Genomic DNA, 14,482 nt, shown 5'->3' with positions numbered 1-14,482 from the left:
CTATGACAATGCCCATTGACATCTACTCTAACCTAATTCATGAATTTCCGACAGTCAGCAGTCTGGCACAGGCAAGGAACTTTGCAATCATCAGCCTCATCAGGGTCAAACAGGTAATCATACCTAGAAATTACACACAACATAAAAACATGTTTAGTCTCCTTGCAGAAACACAAAGATTATCATGATGGAGTTTAACATAGTTTGCTGAGACCATCTGCAAAGAAAAAGAAAAGGAAATCATATACGACATACGTTAGCTCTTCACCGGCACAAACATTTCTCTTGGCAATTAGAACAATGCGGCTCTGATCATGCCCCACGCTCATAATCCTCGCATAAAAGTTTGGCGTGCACTGCAACAAAAATAACAATACATCAGGTACATATTATTTAGAATCTTAAGTAGATTTGAAGTTCATTATATGATCCTTACAGAATGATTAATCAGGCGGGCCACGTTTCCTTTGTCTGTGGCATCAACAACCACTTCCTCGCTGATTTTGAAAAGCTGGGCAGAAAAAAGGACAGCATAAATGTAGTTAACGTTAGATGTATTATCAGAGGCTATTAAAATAATACATCATAAATCCATATAATGCATACAACACGTGATTTCCAGCAGTTGGGATGGCCAAATAGCATGTGTGTTGTAGATATAATGTTATTTCACAGAAAAAAAATGCACTCATAGATACACCACATAACAGGTGAACTGGTATGGAAGATGACTCACATAACAATCTTTTCCCTGTACACGATATTGTGCTTCCCGTAAGTCCGCAACACTTCGTCTGACCTGTTCACCGCGGTACTCTAGAACCTGGAAAAAAAGTTAACCATGAGCAATTTCTTGAATGAGGGCAGCCGCGCGTTAATGAAGACCACATGTAGGATAGCGGAATGCCGGCTTAATAATGGAAACTAGGGCGCATATATGGGAACAGAAATTACCACGAGTGGTTACAAAGCAACCATGTAAGAAAAGTATAAATGGACCTTTAGAAAATATCACTGGAGCGTAACATATAAAGTAGAAAGAAAACCGTGTCATTACAACCAAGCATATCTACTGTTCAAGCGCCCCCAATTGTGAAAAAAGTTTCCATGGCATATAATAGTGTTTGAGGGAATACCATTTCTCCTTCTTGAATGTCCCTACGAGCAAAAAGTCCCCACCTATGAATTCCTGACCTACCAAAGCATACTCTACTATGTTCCGTTTTCTGAAATAAAGAAAAATTAATTAGTTTCATACTACAAATATATAGGTACAAGGGAAAGCCAACAGACATATAGTAACCTGAAGATAACGTAGACGCTCCTTAAAAGTAGAAAAGGATTCCGGATCCCTCTCTTCCTGCAGAGTACAGAGTTTTCCTTCATAAGAAAATTTGACTAAAAGATGGGAAAGGATATCTAATAAGCATGCATACATTACAGAATTAATCAAATTACCCTTCGTGGATTCAGACTGTCAATTTCATCCCAGCGGTGTTGACAATATCCCCTTACTCGGTGTGCCATTGCTGCCTCCCGGGATCTCTGCATGCAACAAAATTCCAATCAGGTGCGCACCAATGGGTTATCGATACAAGATACCAACCGGCAACAGTACTTATATTTTGGGAACACGGACACGCACGTTTGGCTCTCGGGTGTAATTACACCCATTTTTTTTTAAAAAAAGTAATTTGGAAGAAAGTCAAAAAATCTGAAACTTTTTGCGAACAAAGTAGATTTATTGTTGCACTCGTATAAAAACTTTTGCAAAGAGAAGACTTTCCTGTTGTTCTGGACGTAAAAAAACAAATTTGTTGCTATATACGCCGTACTGTTCACGCTTTTGTCAGAGAATATTTGTCATTTTTGTCAGAGAATATTTCATTGCAGATTATTTTTGTACGCTAGAAATGACAGCTCAAGTTTGTTGGGGAAAAAGTTTTGGAACGTTTTGACTTTTTCTAAAAAAAATACATAACCAGGTGTAATTACCACCATGTTCCAAAGGGTATTTTCCCAGGAACACTGCCTATTGAGCAACACCATATGAGTAAATCATAATGAACATCACAAAAAGGAATTAAAACAGATAATGATCCTTGTCGAATTGAAGTTGATGTGACAAAGGTTATCAGCAAGTGGTGAACTAGGATGCAAGCGCATTAACCAGCAACTAGGAACCTGCATTACGGTTAGACTGGGCACTGTTGTGGACTCCTTTTGGGGTCGCATGTATTGATTTCGCTGCGGCCTTAGTCCTGCATTCCCAGTTTATAAAAACAGCGAAGATGCAGTGAGAGCTGCAGAAGAAGCCCCAAGAGAGGAACAGCGTGCCAGGTAGAGAAGCAGCAGGCACATGATGACATGACTGGGAGTCCTAGACCAAAGTCGAGTCCAGAGAATCTGGCCAGTGGGAGGCGTTGGGATTAGGAAAATAAACAGCAAACAAAGGTTGAACGCCTTGCAGTAATGTGCTCCATATGGTCACAACTAATGAAAAGAAGAGGAATCAGGGTCGGATAGCAAGGAGTCGGAAGTTCAGCTAAGCAATTACAAAAGGCTGTTGCATGTGCTCTTTGAAAAAGCGTTTTTTTCTTCGCTTAAATCAGGCACAGCTCAGGATGTCTTTGCCACCTGGAGAATGAGGATGAGCGACTTATGGTGCTACCCGATCCACTCTTAAGCCTGGAAGTCAGAATCTGCTTCGTCCCACTATGACATTTCACAAAAAAAAAAAACTGCTAACAGCTACAAACTCCAGATCTGATCAAACATTGTCTTTGATAACCGTCTGGATAAATCACCACACTGGTTTCTAACTAGTACCTATGCTAGCTAAATGAATTAAATGTCCCAGCCTGCAAGGTATCTTGCAAGTTCACACAAGCCTACAAAACATGTTTAGCCCTATTTTTGGATGTAACGGTTAGCTGAAAGTTTTTTTTTCTGAGACATAACACTTGGTTGGAAGTAGTAAAAATCCCACCAACTAACTAGATTCCATACTGCAGCACAACAGAGAGTAGAAAGCACAGACTATCTGCTAGTAACACAGGGGTAACTTTAGCTACTATCCTAGTTACCCATTCTCATGTAGCATTAGCATCAAAAGATAATGCCCACATCCTTAGAATTAACAAGTACTTCCCCGAACTTTATTGTTAAAAGCTGCTATAATGGCTATATTACCATGCTAGACGTACGTTTAGTGGCTTACATTGTAGCTAGCATAAAGGTGCATTCATTATTCTTTCAACTTTAAAGCAAGGCATACCTTTAGTTCTTTCCTAACATAAACTCGACATCTTGCAGAACATAAATTCTCTGTAGTTTCAACTTCTGATGCTGAATCCTTGGGAAGATCTTTCCTAATCAGTCTTGAAGCAGCTATAGTGCCACTACTCTGAACAAGCCTTCTTGAAGAGAAAGTTCCAGCAGGAGTTTGAATTATCAAAACATTATCAGGGTTAGGTCTCCTGCACATAAATAAATAATCCAAGACAATCCAACATTCAGTATTGCACAAAAAGATGTGAACAAATTTAGCTTTACTGGTGCTTCCACTTAATAAATCTTACCGATGATGAGCACAATATGAAATCATCTTTGTTGTCTGTTTGCCGTTTTTTTCCAAGCAGTGCAGCTGCATACATGGAAAACATAGTAAAGTTCAGACGTGCTAAAAAAACATGAGATGCAAGCAAAAGAAATGAAATTACACACTTTTCTTCATTGATAAATAGCTTAAGCAACATGTTCTTGCAGCGATCAGTATTAGCTGTACCTCCATTCGATAGCCTGCCCTTGATGCACAGGTGGCATGGTAATAAGTCGAGCACCTGTAGCATTGTGTACAAGAACCATGTATTTGCCTACAAATGACGCACATCTGGAGCAATGGGCAAGAATGGAACATAATTAGGTCAACGTAGTCAAACATACGAGATACGTAGCACTCGTTCAGGATCAATCATCTTAAGCCACTTAAGCTATAGCACCAGCATATGTATACAACCTTCATAAATAGCAGAGGTGCCATGCTCAATATCCCAATAGCAGGTTCCATGAGCTCATCACTATCAAAAGCCACCTGTGGCTGAAACCATGCACATGCCACATGTACCCACAAGTTATCAACATTTGTTGGCTTCAGCGCTCCACCTAAAATAAGTGTTGAAGCCAGCAAGAACCAGGTTAATGATTACAAAAATGCTCAATAAAACAGAATGTCACAACTTGATTTCCCGGTATCAGATTTGACAAACTTAATTTAGTTGCTGTGGTGCTGTCACTATTGTTATTTAGAAAGAGACCTAGGTTCGACATTAATAGTAGTACTGATGAATTGTTCTGTTACGGAATCTATTTCGTCCAGTTACCACTGAAAGGATAGCAGGTACATACCTTTCACAGGGCAAAGGCAGCAATCCCTCTTTTGTTCAGGCGTTTCACAAGCCCTACAAATCCACGAGGTGAAATCTTGCTTACTGCTCACACCATAGCATTCCTGATGAACAGCTATCTGGCATCTGAACATGAATGTGGTCAATTGCAAACTTTAGTCCATATCTCAAAATGATTCACACCAAAGAAAAACATTGTGAGCAACACGAACTTAATACCTGTTACAAATCACAATCTTATTGTAATCCCAATCTTCAACCCATCTACAGACTGCACACCTTTCGGTTGTCCATTTCACTTGTACATGATCATAAGGTTCTGTACATAAATTCAAGGTCCATCACTTCAAATTCCTGGGAACCAGATCTTCTAATACTATAGGCTACAAAATAAATGCTCAGTTACCATTTAACAAATCAAGTAACTGCTGTTTTTTCAGTTTCTGAGAGGAGCGCTTTGAAGGATATGTGGAACACACGCTTGGTTGATGTTGATCTATCTGTAAAGAGAAATGTGGGACGATCATAACCCTAACAAACAGAACTACAAACCAACAAAGGAACAGAAATAAAAACTACAACACTACTATACAGTTGCACAAGAACTAACAGCATCTATATATGCAGTGGAAAAGGTTGAAATGAAAGCATGCTGTCATTACTGTACGAACCCATTTTCCAAATGGCATAAGTGTTTCCTTCATTTTAATACTAGATTTCCAATTTTTACTTCTGCAGCCAGCGTGCCTTTCCCATTCATTGAACAAAAACTTTTGTCCCTTACAAGGGGCACAATGGCAAGAAATCCTGCAAAAGAAAGATAGTTTGAAGTCATAAGTAGGTCCAGATATATATGGAAAACATCAGAGGTACATGCAGATGAATGGAAACCACCTAAACAATGAACAAGAGCAAGCAGAAAGATAAGTTCAAGCCAAAAAACAGGAATCAATAATCTCGCTAAGTGTGCATAATTGTGAGAAAACTGAAATTAAGCTATGGTGGTGCAGGCATGCCATGCCAGTCACAAGTACAAATAACTTTACTACAATCTAATGCAATTCAGATAAGTGGTTCTTACAGTTCGAGATTTGGTAGGTAAGTTCCTTCCATATCAAAACAGATGACCCCTACTCTGTCAGGCTTCCTTCCTTTCTGTGCAGAATTATCTTTACTGTTTCACAAATGGATTGTACATGTTACTCTTAAGAGCCATAAATTAGAACCTTGAAATATGAAGTTGTAGCATAAACAAGTGGTTCTAGCCTTCTAACTCACCTATCATCAGGAGAGTTTGTCTTCTTGCTGGACAGATTTGAGTTACGTTTAACCCTACAGTAAAGGCAGAAATAACTTTTGTCTCGTAGATCCTATAGCATCAAAATGAGCATGTTAGCGATGGTAAATTACTAAAGCACCAAGGATATTATGACGAGAAAAACCTTTAGGTTGCTGCACTTTTTGTCACATTCTGCGTGAATCCAACTTTCGCAACCATGACAGCAAACCTGGTTAATCACCTCCCATCTTCAGAATTTTCACGGTTGGAAACATAAGATAAATTTATATTGCGCTAATGGCTACACTATGTCTTACCCATCTTCGGTCACATTTATGTTGCCAACTTTTCAAGCATATCCCACAGTACTCTTTTGATCTCAAGATCTGCACATACAGGAAGGTAGTGTAAGCCGTAAGGACAAGACACTCAGAGTGAAGTAGGTTCACCAATACATACCCTAGCACAGTATTTGCAAGCAAGTTGCTCCATCACATAAACCAACTTGTTTGACTCTTTGTTTGGAAAGCAATTTCCACAACTTTCACACTGCAATTCACTTGTATAATGCTGTGTACAGAGAATAAGCAAAAATCTAATTAGTCTATTGGGGAAATATATGACAGTTGAAGAAGCAGTTTCATTTTGTGATAAATAGTACAAGAACAGCACTGAAGTGTAATGGCGTTACTAACTATGGTCGGCCATTGACTGACCCAGAAGGCAAGCTATATAAGGCCAATAAGTTGAATAACCATTGGTACTCCACAATACATAAACATGCTCAGTTTTATCATTCTGCTTATACACACACAGTACTATGTCTGCTAGATAATGTTTCTCAGAAGATTTTTCTGCAGTCATGCATCAATGCACTTTTCAGGCGTTAGGTTTGAAGAAAAATCATATGAATGTAGATAGACCTAAAAACCAGACAGGCAGGATTGAATACAAAGCCACGGAAGGTTGGACCAAAAATATTGATAAATTTCTGAAATTTCCTGTGAACACATGTCTTCTTAGTTGTGAAAAAATGGTCAACTTGCCTTAATCTGTGCCTGGCACTCCAGCTCGTTTGAACCAGTCACTTCTTCTAATTCGTCTGGACAAGATTGACACACAACAGGCTGCCCTGCTGTGCTGTCATCCATGGGCACTTCAGAGAACCCCTGATCGGCCAAAAAGGCCTCTTCTAGTGCCCTCTGGAAATCACCAGGCTTGAGACTGCTCAAATCTGTTTGCCCTTGAAATCTGAAATGGAAATACATATTTTTCTTAGCACATGTGCGGGTGCTATTCTATAGCTCGGCACAATTACTTCTACTTCTTGCCAATAAAAAGGCTTTCCTGATATGCTTTTGCAGCACTTTAAATGCAATAACTGATAAGTTATTTTCAGTGAATTACTAATACTTACTGGTCAATGTAGTCCACAAAAGGAAAAATCCCTCCTTGCCTCACCCAGACATACTTCTGCAACACACGAGCGTCATTAAATGGTCATTCAGAAAGAAAGAAAGAAAAGCTCAAAAGCAAAAGAGGAAGTGGCACCAATTCGAGTCAGTCAGCCCTAACAAAACAGTAATTAATGTACCTTCTCGTCACTGAACTCTGCACGCCAGCCAAACAGCATCACACAAAGCACAGCACCACCACGCGGCTGGGGCGGCATTGCATCAGCAGCGGCCTGCCGAGCTGGGTCGACGACAACTCCTGGCCACGCTGGTTGCCGCTTACCCAGCCGTGCCCACACAATGTCGCCATACAAAAACTCTGTGCTCCAATGAAGGTCCTCCTTCTGCGCCTGCAGGTCCTCTTCTGCCTCTTCGTCTTCGTCTTCCATCAACTCGTTTCTATGGTAACCGCTGTACGGTTCATCGTGCAAGGAGGTGAGTGCGCTCAGAGACATGGAGTACTTCCTGGAGGCAACAAAATTCTGGCACGCTCGGTAACGCTGTGCCTCCTCATCCTCATCCACCTCTGACAATGCGGAAGTTCTATCCAGGATTGCACCTTTACGGCAGAGCGGCTTGCTTTTGGGGACGAGCTGCTCGACCTTGGGCGGTGCAGGCGGCTTGGCCGGCTTCTCCTTCTTCCAGGGGTCGATGAGCACCGAGTCGTTGAACCGCGAGGGCAGCACCTGGGCACGCCCGCGCGACGTCCGGACGACAGGCGGGCGCGTGGCGGCGGCGGCGGCGGGCGCCGGCGCAGCGCCGGCAGGTGATGCAACCTCGGGCTCCTCGCACCAGCGGAACCCGGCGGCGGCATACGGGATACCGGAGGCCGGCACGTGGCCGAGCAGCTCGACGGGGAAGAAGTCGTCACCCCTCTGCCTCTTTGGACGGCGCTCGCCGGCGCCGCCCTCGCCCTCGGCATTGCAGCGCTTGAGGCTGAGGATCTCCGAGCGCTGGGTCCGCTTGAAGATCATCCCACGCGAACCCTTTGCCCCCCGCCCGAATTCACCGGCCCGGCGGCGAGATCACGGCGAATTCGGCGAGGGCTGCCCCGCAAACCCTAACCCTGCCCCTCGCCGCGGCGAATTGGAGAGGAGGGGAATCCGTCCCCCGCCTCTCCCCACGAGCCGTCGCGGAGACGGCGGAAGGAGGAAGGGGGGCAAAGAAGAAATCTTTGACGGAGACGCGCACGGAGAGAAAGAGAAATCGGGATTGGGGGGATTTTTTTTTGTTTTGTTTTTGGGCTCGGCTTGGGAAGGTGCCTGTTCTTTGTGTGTTCTAATGGGAGGGCTCGGGAAGAAGAAGTCCTACGAGAAACGAGGAGCGGAGCGCGACCCGGTTGTAAAAACGATCTTGTTGGCCCTGATTTTTCTCTCTCGTGGGATCGGGTTGGTTTCGTGCGGGAGGATGGATGGATGGATGGGATGGTGGTTACATGGATGGAAGTCGTCGTCGTCGTCGTCGTCGTGGGTGCAGGTGGAGTTGCCGTCCCGACTCGCCGTTGGATTTTGGTGGTGGTGACGGTGCGCGTCCATGGAGACGGAGGAGGCCGGTGGGCGTTACGAGGAGCTTGGAGTTGGCGTTTTGGCGTCGTGGTACGGGCATTTTTCTCGCCCGGACGGAATTTCATTTGGATTCGTGTGGGTTCGAGCTTCGAATCCGGAATTTGGTCTGGGCTTGTGAGTTGTAGTTTCTTTTGGGTTTGGATTTGGAGAAGATGGTTTCGACATGGACGGGAGGAGAGAGAGGGAGAGATGATCAAGGTGGCCATGAACGAGTTTTGTGCAGTGTGGGATGGGTAGGGGAGCTGGCTAGGCTAGGGCGACGTCACGACGAGTAGGTAGGTAGGCGCTGTACCTGTAGTGATGATTGATCGTCCCTCCCGGGCGGAGAGACGGGTTGATCCAGATGCGACTCACTGACTGTCTTCTCAAACTCGATGGAAAGACCAATGGTCGATGGGCGATTTCGCCACCCCGACGGAATGAAGGAATTTCCGGGTTTTATTTTCTTTCTTCTTGTTTCGAGTTCGAGTTCGAGTTGGAGTTGGAGTTCCTGCAGCTTTGGTCCTGGTAGTGACCGGTGTTTGATCTAGTCCAGGTGGAGCTTCCGGTGGGATTTGTGCGAGTTTCCATGTCGGCCTTGTGGATCGAATCGCGAAACAACAATCGTGCACGGGCCAGGAGAGGAGAGGAGAGCGCATGGTGGCCGCAGGCGTCGTCGATCCTGGTCGAGGCATCACCGGCGGGTGTTAATCCAAGCACAGACGGTCGATTAATCGGACTTCCTTTTCTCTTTTGATTTGATTGATGAATAATCTATCTACTCGTATTCGTATGTAGCTACAAGTTGGATCGTGGTCGCCGCGCTCGAATCCACGGTCGCAAAGGCGTGCGACTTTGGCCGGCCGGATGACACTTCCTCCCTACATTCGTGTCGCCTTGCCCGACCGTCACCGCGGGTGCTTCGTCGGCCACGATTCGCCGGAGTTGGACGGACCTTCAGCGCGCACAGGCACGGGCGCCGGCTTGTTTGCTGGATTGGATTCCTATAGGCGTACCGTCGGAGTTGGCGCTTCCATGGCCATCGGAGCAAAGGGCATGGGATGTCAGTGTTGTGTGCAGAGATTACAAGGGATGTCCGTCCATGGCCATGAGTGAGGCGTGGAGGAGCTGCTCCAGTCGACGCAGCGACACAAGAATTAATTAGGGGTAGGTGTCAAAGTTTTCTTGGTTCCTGTGCGTGCAGCTTTTCTCATCCTGGCGTGTTTCTTTCTCCTTTTGTGCTTCACCGAAGAAATTCTCCTCCTTGAGATTCACAGATACTAGTACTACTAGTAGATCCGAAAATGAAAATGATCCTGTGAGGAGAGCGTTGTGCCTCCACACATTAAAAACATGATTTTTCTCACGGGTATCGTTAGGGCGCCGTAGTTCAGTGTCCAATCAACCCATCCGCGAAGCCGGCAAGAAATGTCAGATCAATTTTATTGTTCGGCTCATTGGGGACGCCCAAGTTGCCGATCCAGCCGTGTGGAGAACCCCCGGCGCTGCCATGCTTCCTGCCTGACGCACCGCCATCGACCGAAGCAGGCGAGAGACGATCTCGTTCGCTCGTGCAGATGCCTCCATCTGATTTTCGAGCTCTAGCTACAAACGGACCCCCGAGTCGCTCCCGCGAGCGTCCTCAGGGAAACCCTAGCCGCCGCCCCTCGTCCCCCCCGTCGATCTCTCTCCCCCCGCCGCCACCGCACAGCGCCACCGGGCAAAGACCGGCCGGCGTTGATGGCGGCGGGGATCTTGCCCCACTTCTCGCGGTTGGCGTCCGGCGCGGGACGGCGCGGCGCGGTACGGCGCTGGGCTGGGCGGGGCCTAGCGGCGCGGCGGAGGGCGTGCTGGGTGGCGGCGGTTCTGCCTGGCGGCGGTGCAGCTGCGGCTTCAGGCCTCTCCAACGCGCGGCGGCTGTGGCTTCTCTGGCGGCGGCGCGAGTTTCCGGCGGCGGCTTGGCGCGGCGGAGCTCCGGCGAGGATTCGGCGGCGGGCTGGAGGGCTAGGCACCGTCCAGTGGTGCTGCCTCCGCGGCGGTTGCGGCTTGGGGCCCTGGACCCCGATCCGATCTGGATCTGGTGGTGCCGGGGTCTGGGCCATGACGGCTGGCGAGGCATGGGATTCGTCGGGGCTTGTCGGCCTCTAGGCACCATGGGGGTGCCGGCGGCGACGTGTGCCCGGCGTGGTGAGACTGCTGGACGTGGTGGTCATCTTCTTCCCGAGATGGCCGACCAGAGGCTTGGTGATCAGATCTCATGATCCATCATCTTGTCCCGGCTGCGAGTAGGGGAGACATAGTTGCCGGTGAAAACCGAGCCGACGGCAGGCGATGGCGGCGTTCTCGCCGTTACCTTGATGAAGGCATCGTCGTGTAACTATTATCGACCCACTCGTGCTGCTCCGGGGAAAACCCTAGGATCTGGTGTTCCAGATCGGACGATGGCGGCAGTGCAGTGTCGTTTCTCTCTTGGGAGCATCGTTTGCGGAGCAGCGCTGGAGGTCAGAGGCAGGAGGTGGAGCGGCTTCGTCTTGCACGGAGCTTCGGGGGTGATGTCAAGTCATGCCTGACCGACAGGTGCTACGCTTTGTCATGCCTGGTCGGCAGGTGCTACGCACGACAGATCTTCCAAGGACTTCAAGCTGTGTCGGCTGGTGATACCTGGCAGCATGGCGCTGAGGTGTATCAGTGGCGACCGCGACGTGCTCAGCTGTTTGCGCGCAGGGAGGAGGTGACGTTTGGCGCCGTGGTGGCGTCGACGATTGCTGGACCGAGCAAGGTTGATGCATCAGTATAGTTCTGAAGATGGAGCGGTGGCAGTTGGCGGCGGCGGCATCTGAGTGCATGCCGGACCGGTGAGACCCATGCCCGGCAGGCGTCCTGGATGGGTTCTCAGGTCTTTAGATGTTAGGTTTGGCTGCGATGTCTGTTTGGTTTTAGGCCCAGGCTATCTGCGCCCCTTCATCAGCTGGATAGAGGTGCTTAGACGGCGGCTTTAGTCTTACTGTTGTATTACTTTGTAAGGTCTTGTGAGAATAATTAATAAAGTGGTCGTATGCATCGCCCAGATGCAGAGGCCGGGGGTCATCCTCCTTTTCAAAAAAAAAAGCTACAAACGGCAGATGTTACATGTGATTTTCTTAGTATATAAGCAATTTTATGTGTCATGGGCACCGCCGTTGTTGTTGTTGCCGCATCCGCGGTACTAGTGCCTGACTCTGGAACAAAAGCATTCACGACAATTTCACGTGCGTGCGTAATATAGCGAGAAAATTTCACCGCACAAAAAAAACTATGCTTCTCCTCAAGCTTGACATCGAGAAGGCTTTTCACTCTGTTGGATGGGATTATTTGTTAGAGGCGTTGAATCATTATGGCTTTCCTGCCCGCTTTCGTGACTGGCTCTCGGCATCCTCGAGAGTTTTGCTAAATGGTATTGCTGGCGATTCGATCAAGCATGGTCGAGGTCTCAGACAGGGAGACCTGATGTCATCGTTATTTTTCGTGCTCGCCATCGACCCATTACACCACATCCTCGGCAAAGCCACAACCCAAGGAAAGCTCCATCCCCTTCCCGGGAGGCACACGGGGATTCGTGCATCTCTTTATTCCAACTACGTCGTTGTTTTCTGTGCCCCCGTCAAGGAGGGCGTTCAATTCCTTGCCACCATGCTTGCTTCATTCGGTTATTCCACCGGCCTCTCCATAAACCGCACAAAGAGTATTGTTGCCCCCGTTATATGTGCCGGTGTGGACCTCGATGATGTTCTTCAGTCCTTTCCGGCATGTCGGTCCACCTTCCCTATCCGTTACCTTGATCTCCCCGGCAAAAGATTAAGGAGGATTGATCTCCAACTCCTAGAAGACAAGGCCGCTGGCAAATTAGTGCCTTGGGAAGACAAGCATGTTGCTATCTCGGGTCATATGACCTTGGTCGAGGCGGTTCTTACGGTGATGGTCGTTTACCACATTACACCGCTTGACCTTTTGGTGCAGGTTCTCAAGGTGATTGACAGGTTGCGGTGTGCCTTTCTTTGGGCTGGAACTAGCAAGGTGACTGGTGATGACCTGCAAGTGCACAAGGTTGTTGTAGCACTTTCGTGATAAATGAAGGGTCGAACCCATAGGGAGCAAACATGAAAGACTTACAAACCCCACGACTACACTATCACTTACGTAGTTACGTACGCACCCAAACTGTAGTTCGAAAATAGCATATTACAATAGGTTGCTAGAAAGACAAATAAAAGGGTAGTGTTTATCTAAACTACAAACAAGAAACAAAAGGCAGAAAAATAAAAGGACTAAACTAAGGGAAACAATGCTTGAGTAGTAAACGTTCTCGAGGGAATCGGAGTCATCACCACAAGTATGATGCTGACAACATATGGTAGACATGTCTCTCTAATTGTATCACTAATTCACTTGCATATGATCTCGCGTGGGAGAAGACAATAAAGTATGCATTCCCACACTGGTTATTGCGTACACTCGTACCACCACCGTGATTCACCACTCCGGTTATCACAACAATGATTAAGGGGAGTGAACTTCCCGTGGACACGACATTAAGTTCAGGGGTTCTCCACTGATCCCTATTGCAATGACCAGGGATGAAGGGAGAATAGGATTGTCACCACCTACCCTCCACAACCAGCTTGCTCACCAACATAAATCACCTCAAGTCCATAGTGGCTAATGTTGTGTGGGCGCCCTTCACAACACCATGAGACAATCAACACAATACATATAAAAAGAATGATTGGATCGCTTATTCAACATCAAAGTACTAATCATGCAAAGGGTTCATCAAATTCCTCAAGAACTAATACAAGTACTCAAACATAGGAGGGTGAGAAGGCAAGTTACAAGTCGGCACAAAGTCGGTGGAGGAGAGGAGCATGGCGGCGGTGATGATCGCAGCGGCGCCGGCGGTGGAGATGGTGATGGTGGCAGCACCGGTGATGAAGACCCGGTGCACGTGGTGGAGGCACCCCCTCTCCCTTCTCTTGGCTTGGCCCTTCTCTTCTCTATGGAGATGGTCTTGGAGATGCGATGGAGAGGGATGACGGTTGCTTGATTGATGATGGAGGAGAGTGGAGGCACCTAGGATTTCAGGTGCTTATATGAATGCCTCCCGGTGTCTCCTCCGCTGATATGGTCATTCAAGGGCTCAAGATGAGCCTTGTCCTCTCCCAATCCATTCATTATGAGCCAAGAATCCCGTGCGAACAATTGGAGACGAAAACGATGAAGTATACCGTCTGGAGAGGCAACTTTCAGGGTTGTCTGCACATCATATGACCAGCCAAATGACCGGCCACGATCGCATGAAAACATCATCTTTTGTTTTGACATTCTCCGATAAAACGGCCGACATTTCTTCATACGAACTTGGAATCTCACGTTTTTGGGCTCGTTGGATTCATATGAACAACGTCGCCATCTCTGGTCTTAGATCTTTATTTGGACAACTTTGAAAAAATGACTTTTCTGACCTTCGAAATGGCTATGTGCCCCCCTCGGTATCTCCATATTGAACCCATCTTTGATTCTTTCATCATGCTTGGTCCTAGGTTGCTCCAAAACACCTATATACACAAGAAAAGAAAGAAAACTAATAAAAACCAAAAAAATACCAAATATGCAATGCTCATAATGATAAGTACAAAAATCGGTAATCATGCATAATGGGCACATATTCGGTTCAATGGGACATAATATATAGAGAGAACATGCAACAAATGAGCTCTAAAAATGCGTAAAATATAGAGCCATCAACCTCTCCACGCTTAAACC

At 46.8% G+C, this 14,482-nt stretch overlaps 1 protein-coding gene across 1 annotated transcript; it reads right to left on the bottom strand.

The window, feature by feature from the left end:
• On the bottom strand, positions 1–8,948 carry LOC119276427 (histone-lysine N-methyltransferase ATX4-like). The gene is made up of 23 exons (XM_037557477.1): positions 7,280–8,948; positions 7,103–7,158; positions 6,732–6,936; positions 6,145–6,255; positions 6,003–6,071; positions 5,849–5,914; positions 5,685–5,776; positions 5,488–5,580; positions 5,078–5,213; positions 4,813–4,906; positions 4,626–4,725; positions 4,408–4,532; positions 4,019–4,164; positions 3,788–3,892; positions 3,582–3,646; positions 3,278–3,479; positions 1,459–1,545; positions 1,304–1,360; positions 1,137–1,226; positions 737–823; positions 437–511; positions 256–356; positions 1–123 (listed from the first exon to the last, which is right to left on the bottom strand). Exons 1-23 carry the CDS (start codon positions 8,111–8,113, stop codon positions 33–35), a joined length of 3,087 nt encoding a protein of 1,028 aa, XP_037413374.1. The 5' UTR covers positions 8,114–8,948; the 3' UTR covers positions 1–32.
• Between the last annotated feature and the right edge of the window lie 5,534 nt (positions 8,949–14,482).

This window comes from Triticum dicoccoides, chromosome 3B (genome assembly GCF_002162155.2).
Source record: "Triticum dicoccoides isolate Atlit2015 ecotype Zavitan chromosome 3B, WEW_v2.0, whole genome shotgun sequence".
Classification (NCBI taxonomy): domain Eukaryota; kingdom Viridiplantae; phylum Streptophyta; class Magnoliopsida; order Poales; family Poaceae; genus Triticum; species Triticum dicoccoides.
The sequence above is the reverse complement of the archived record's forward strand: the minus strand, read 5'-3'. Positions and strand labels throughout refer to the sequence as shown.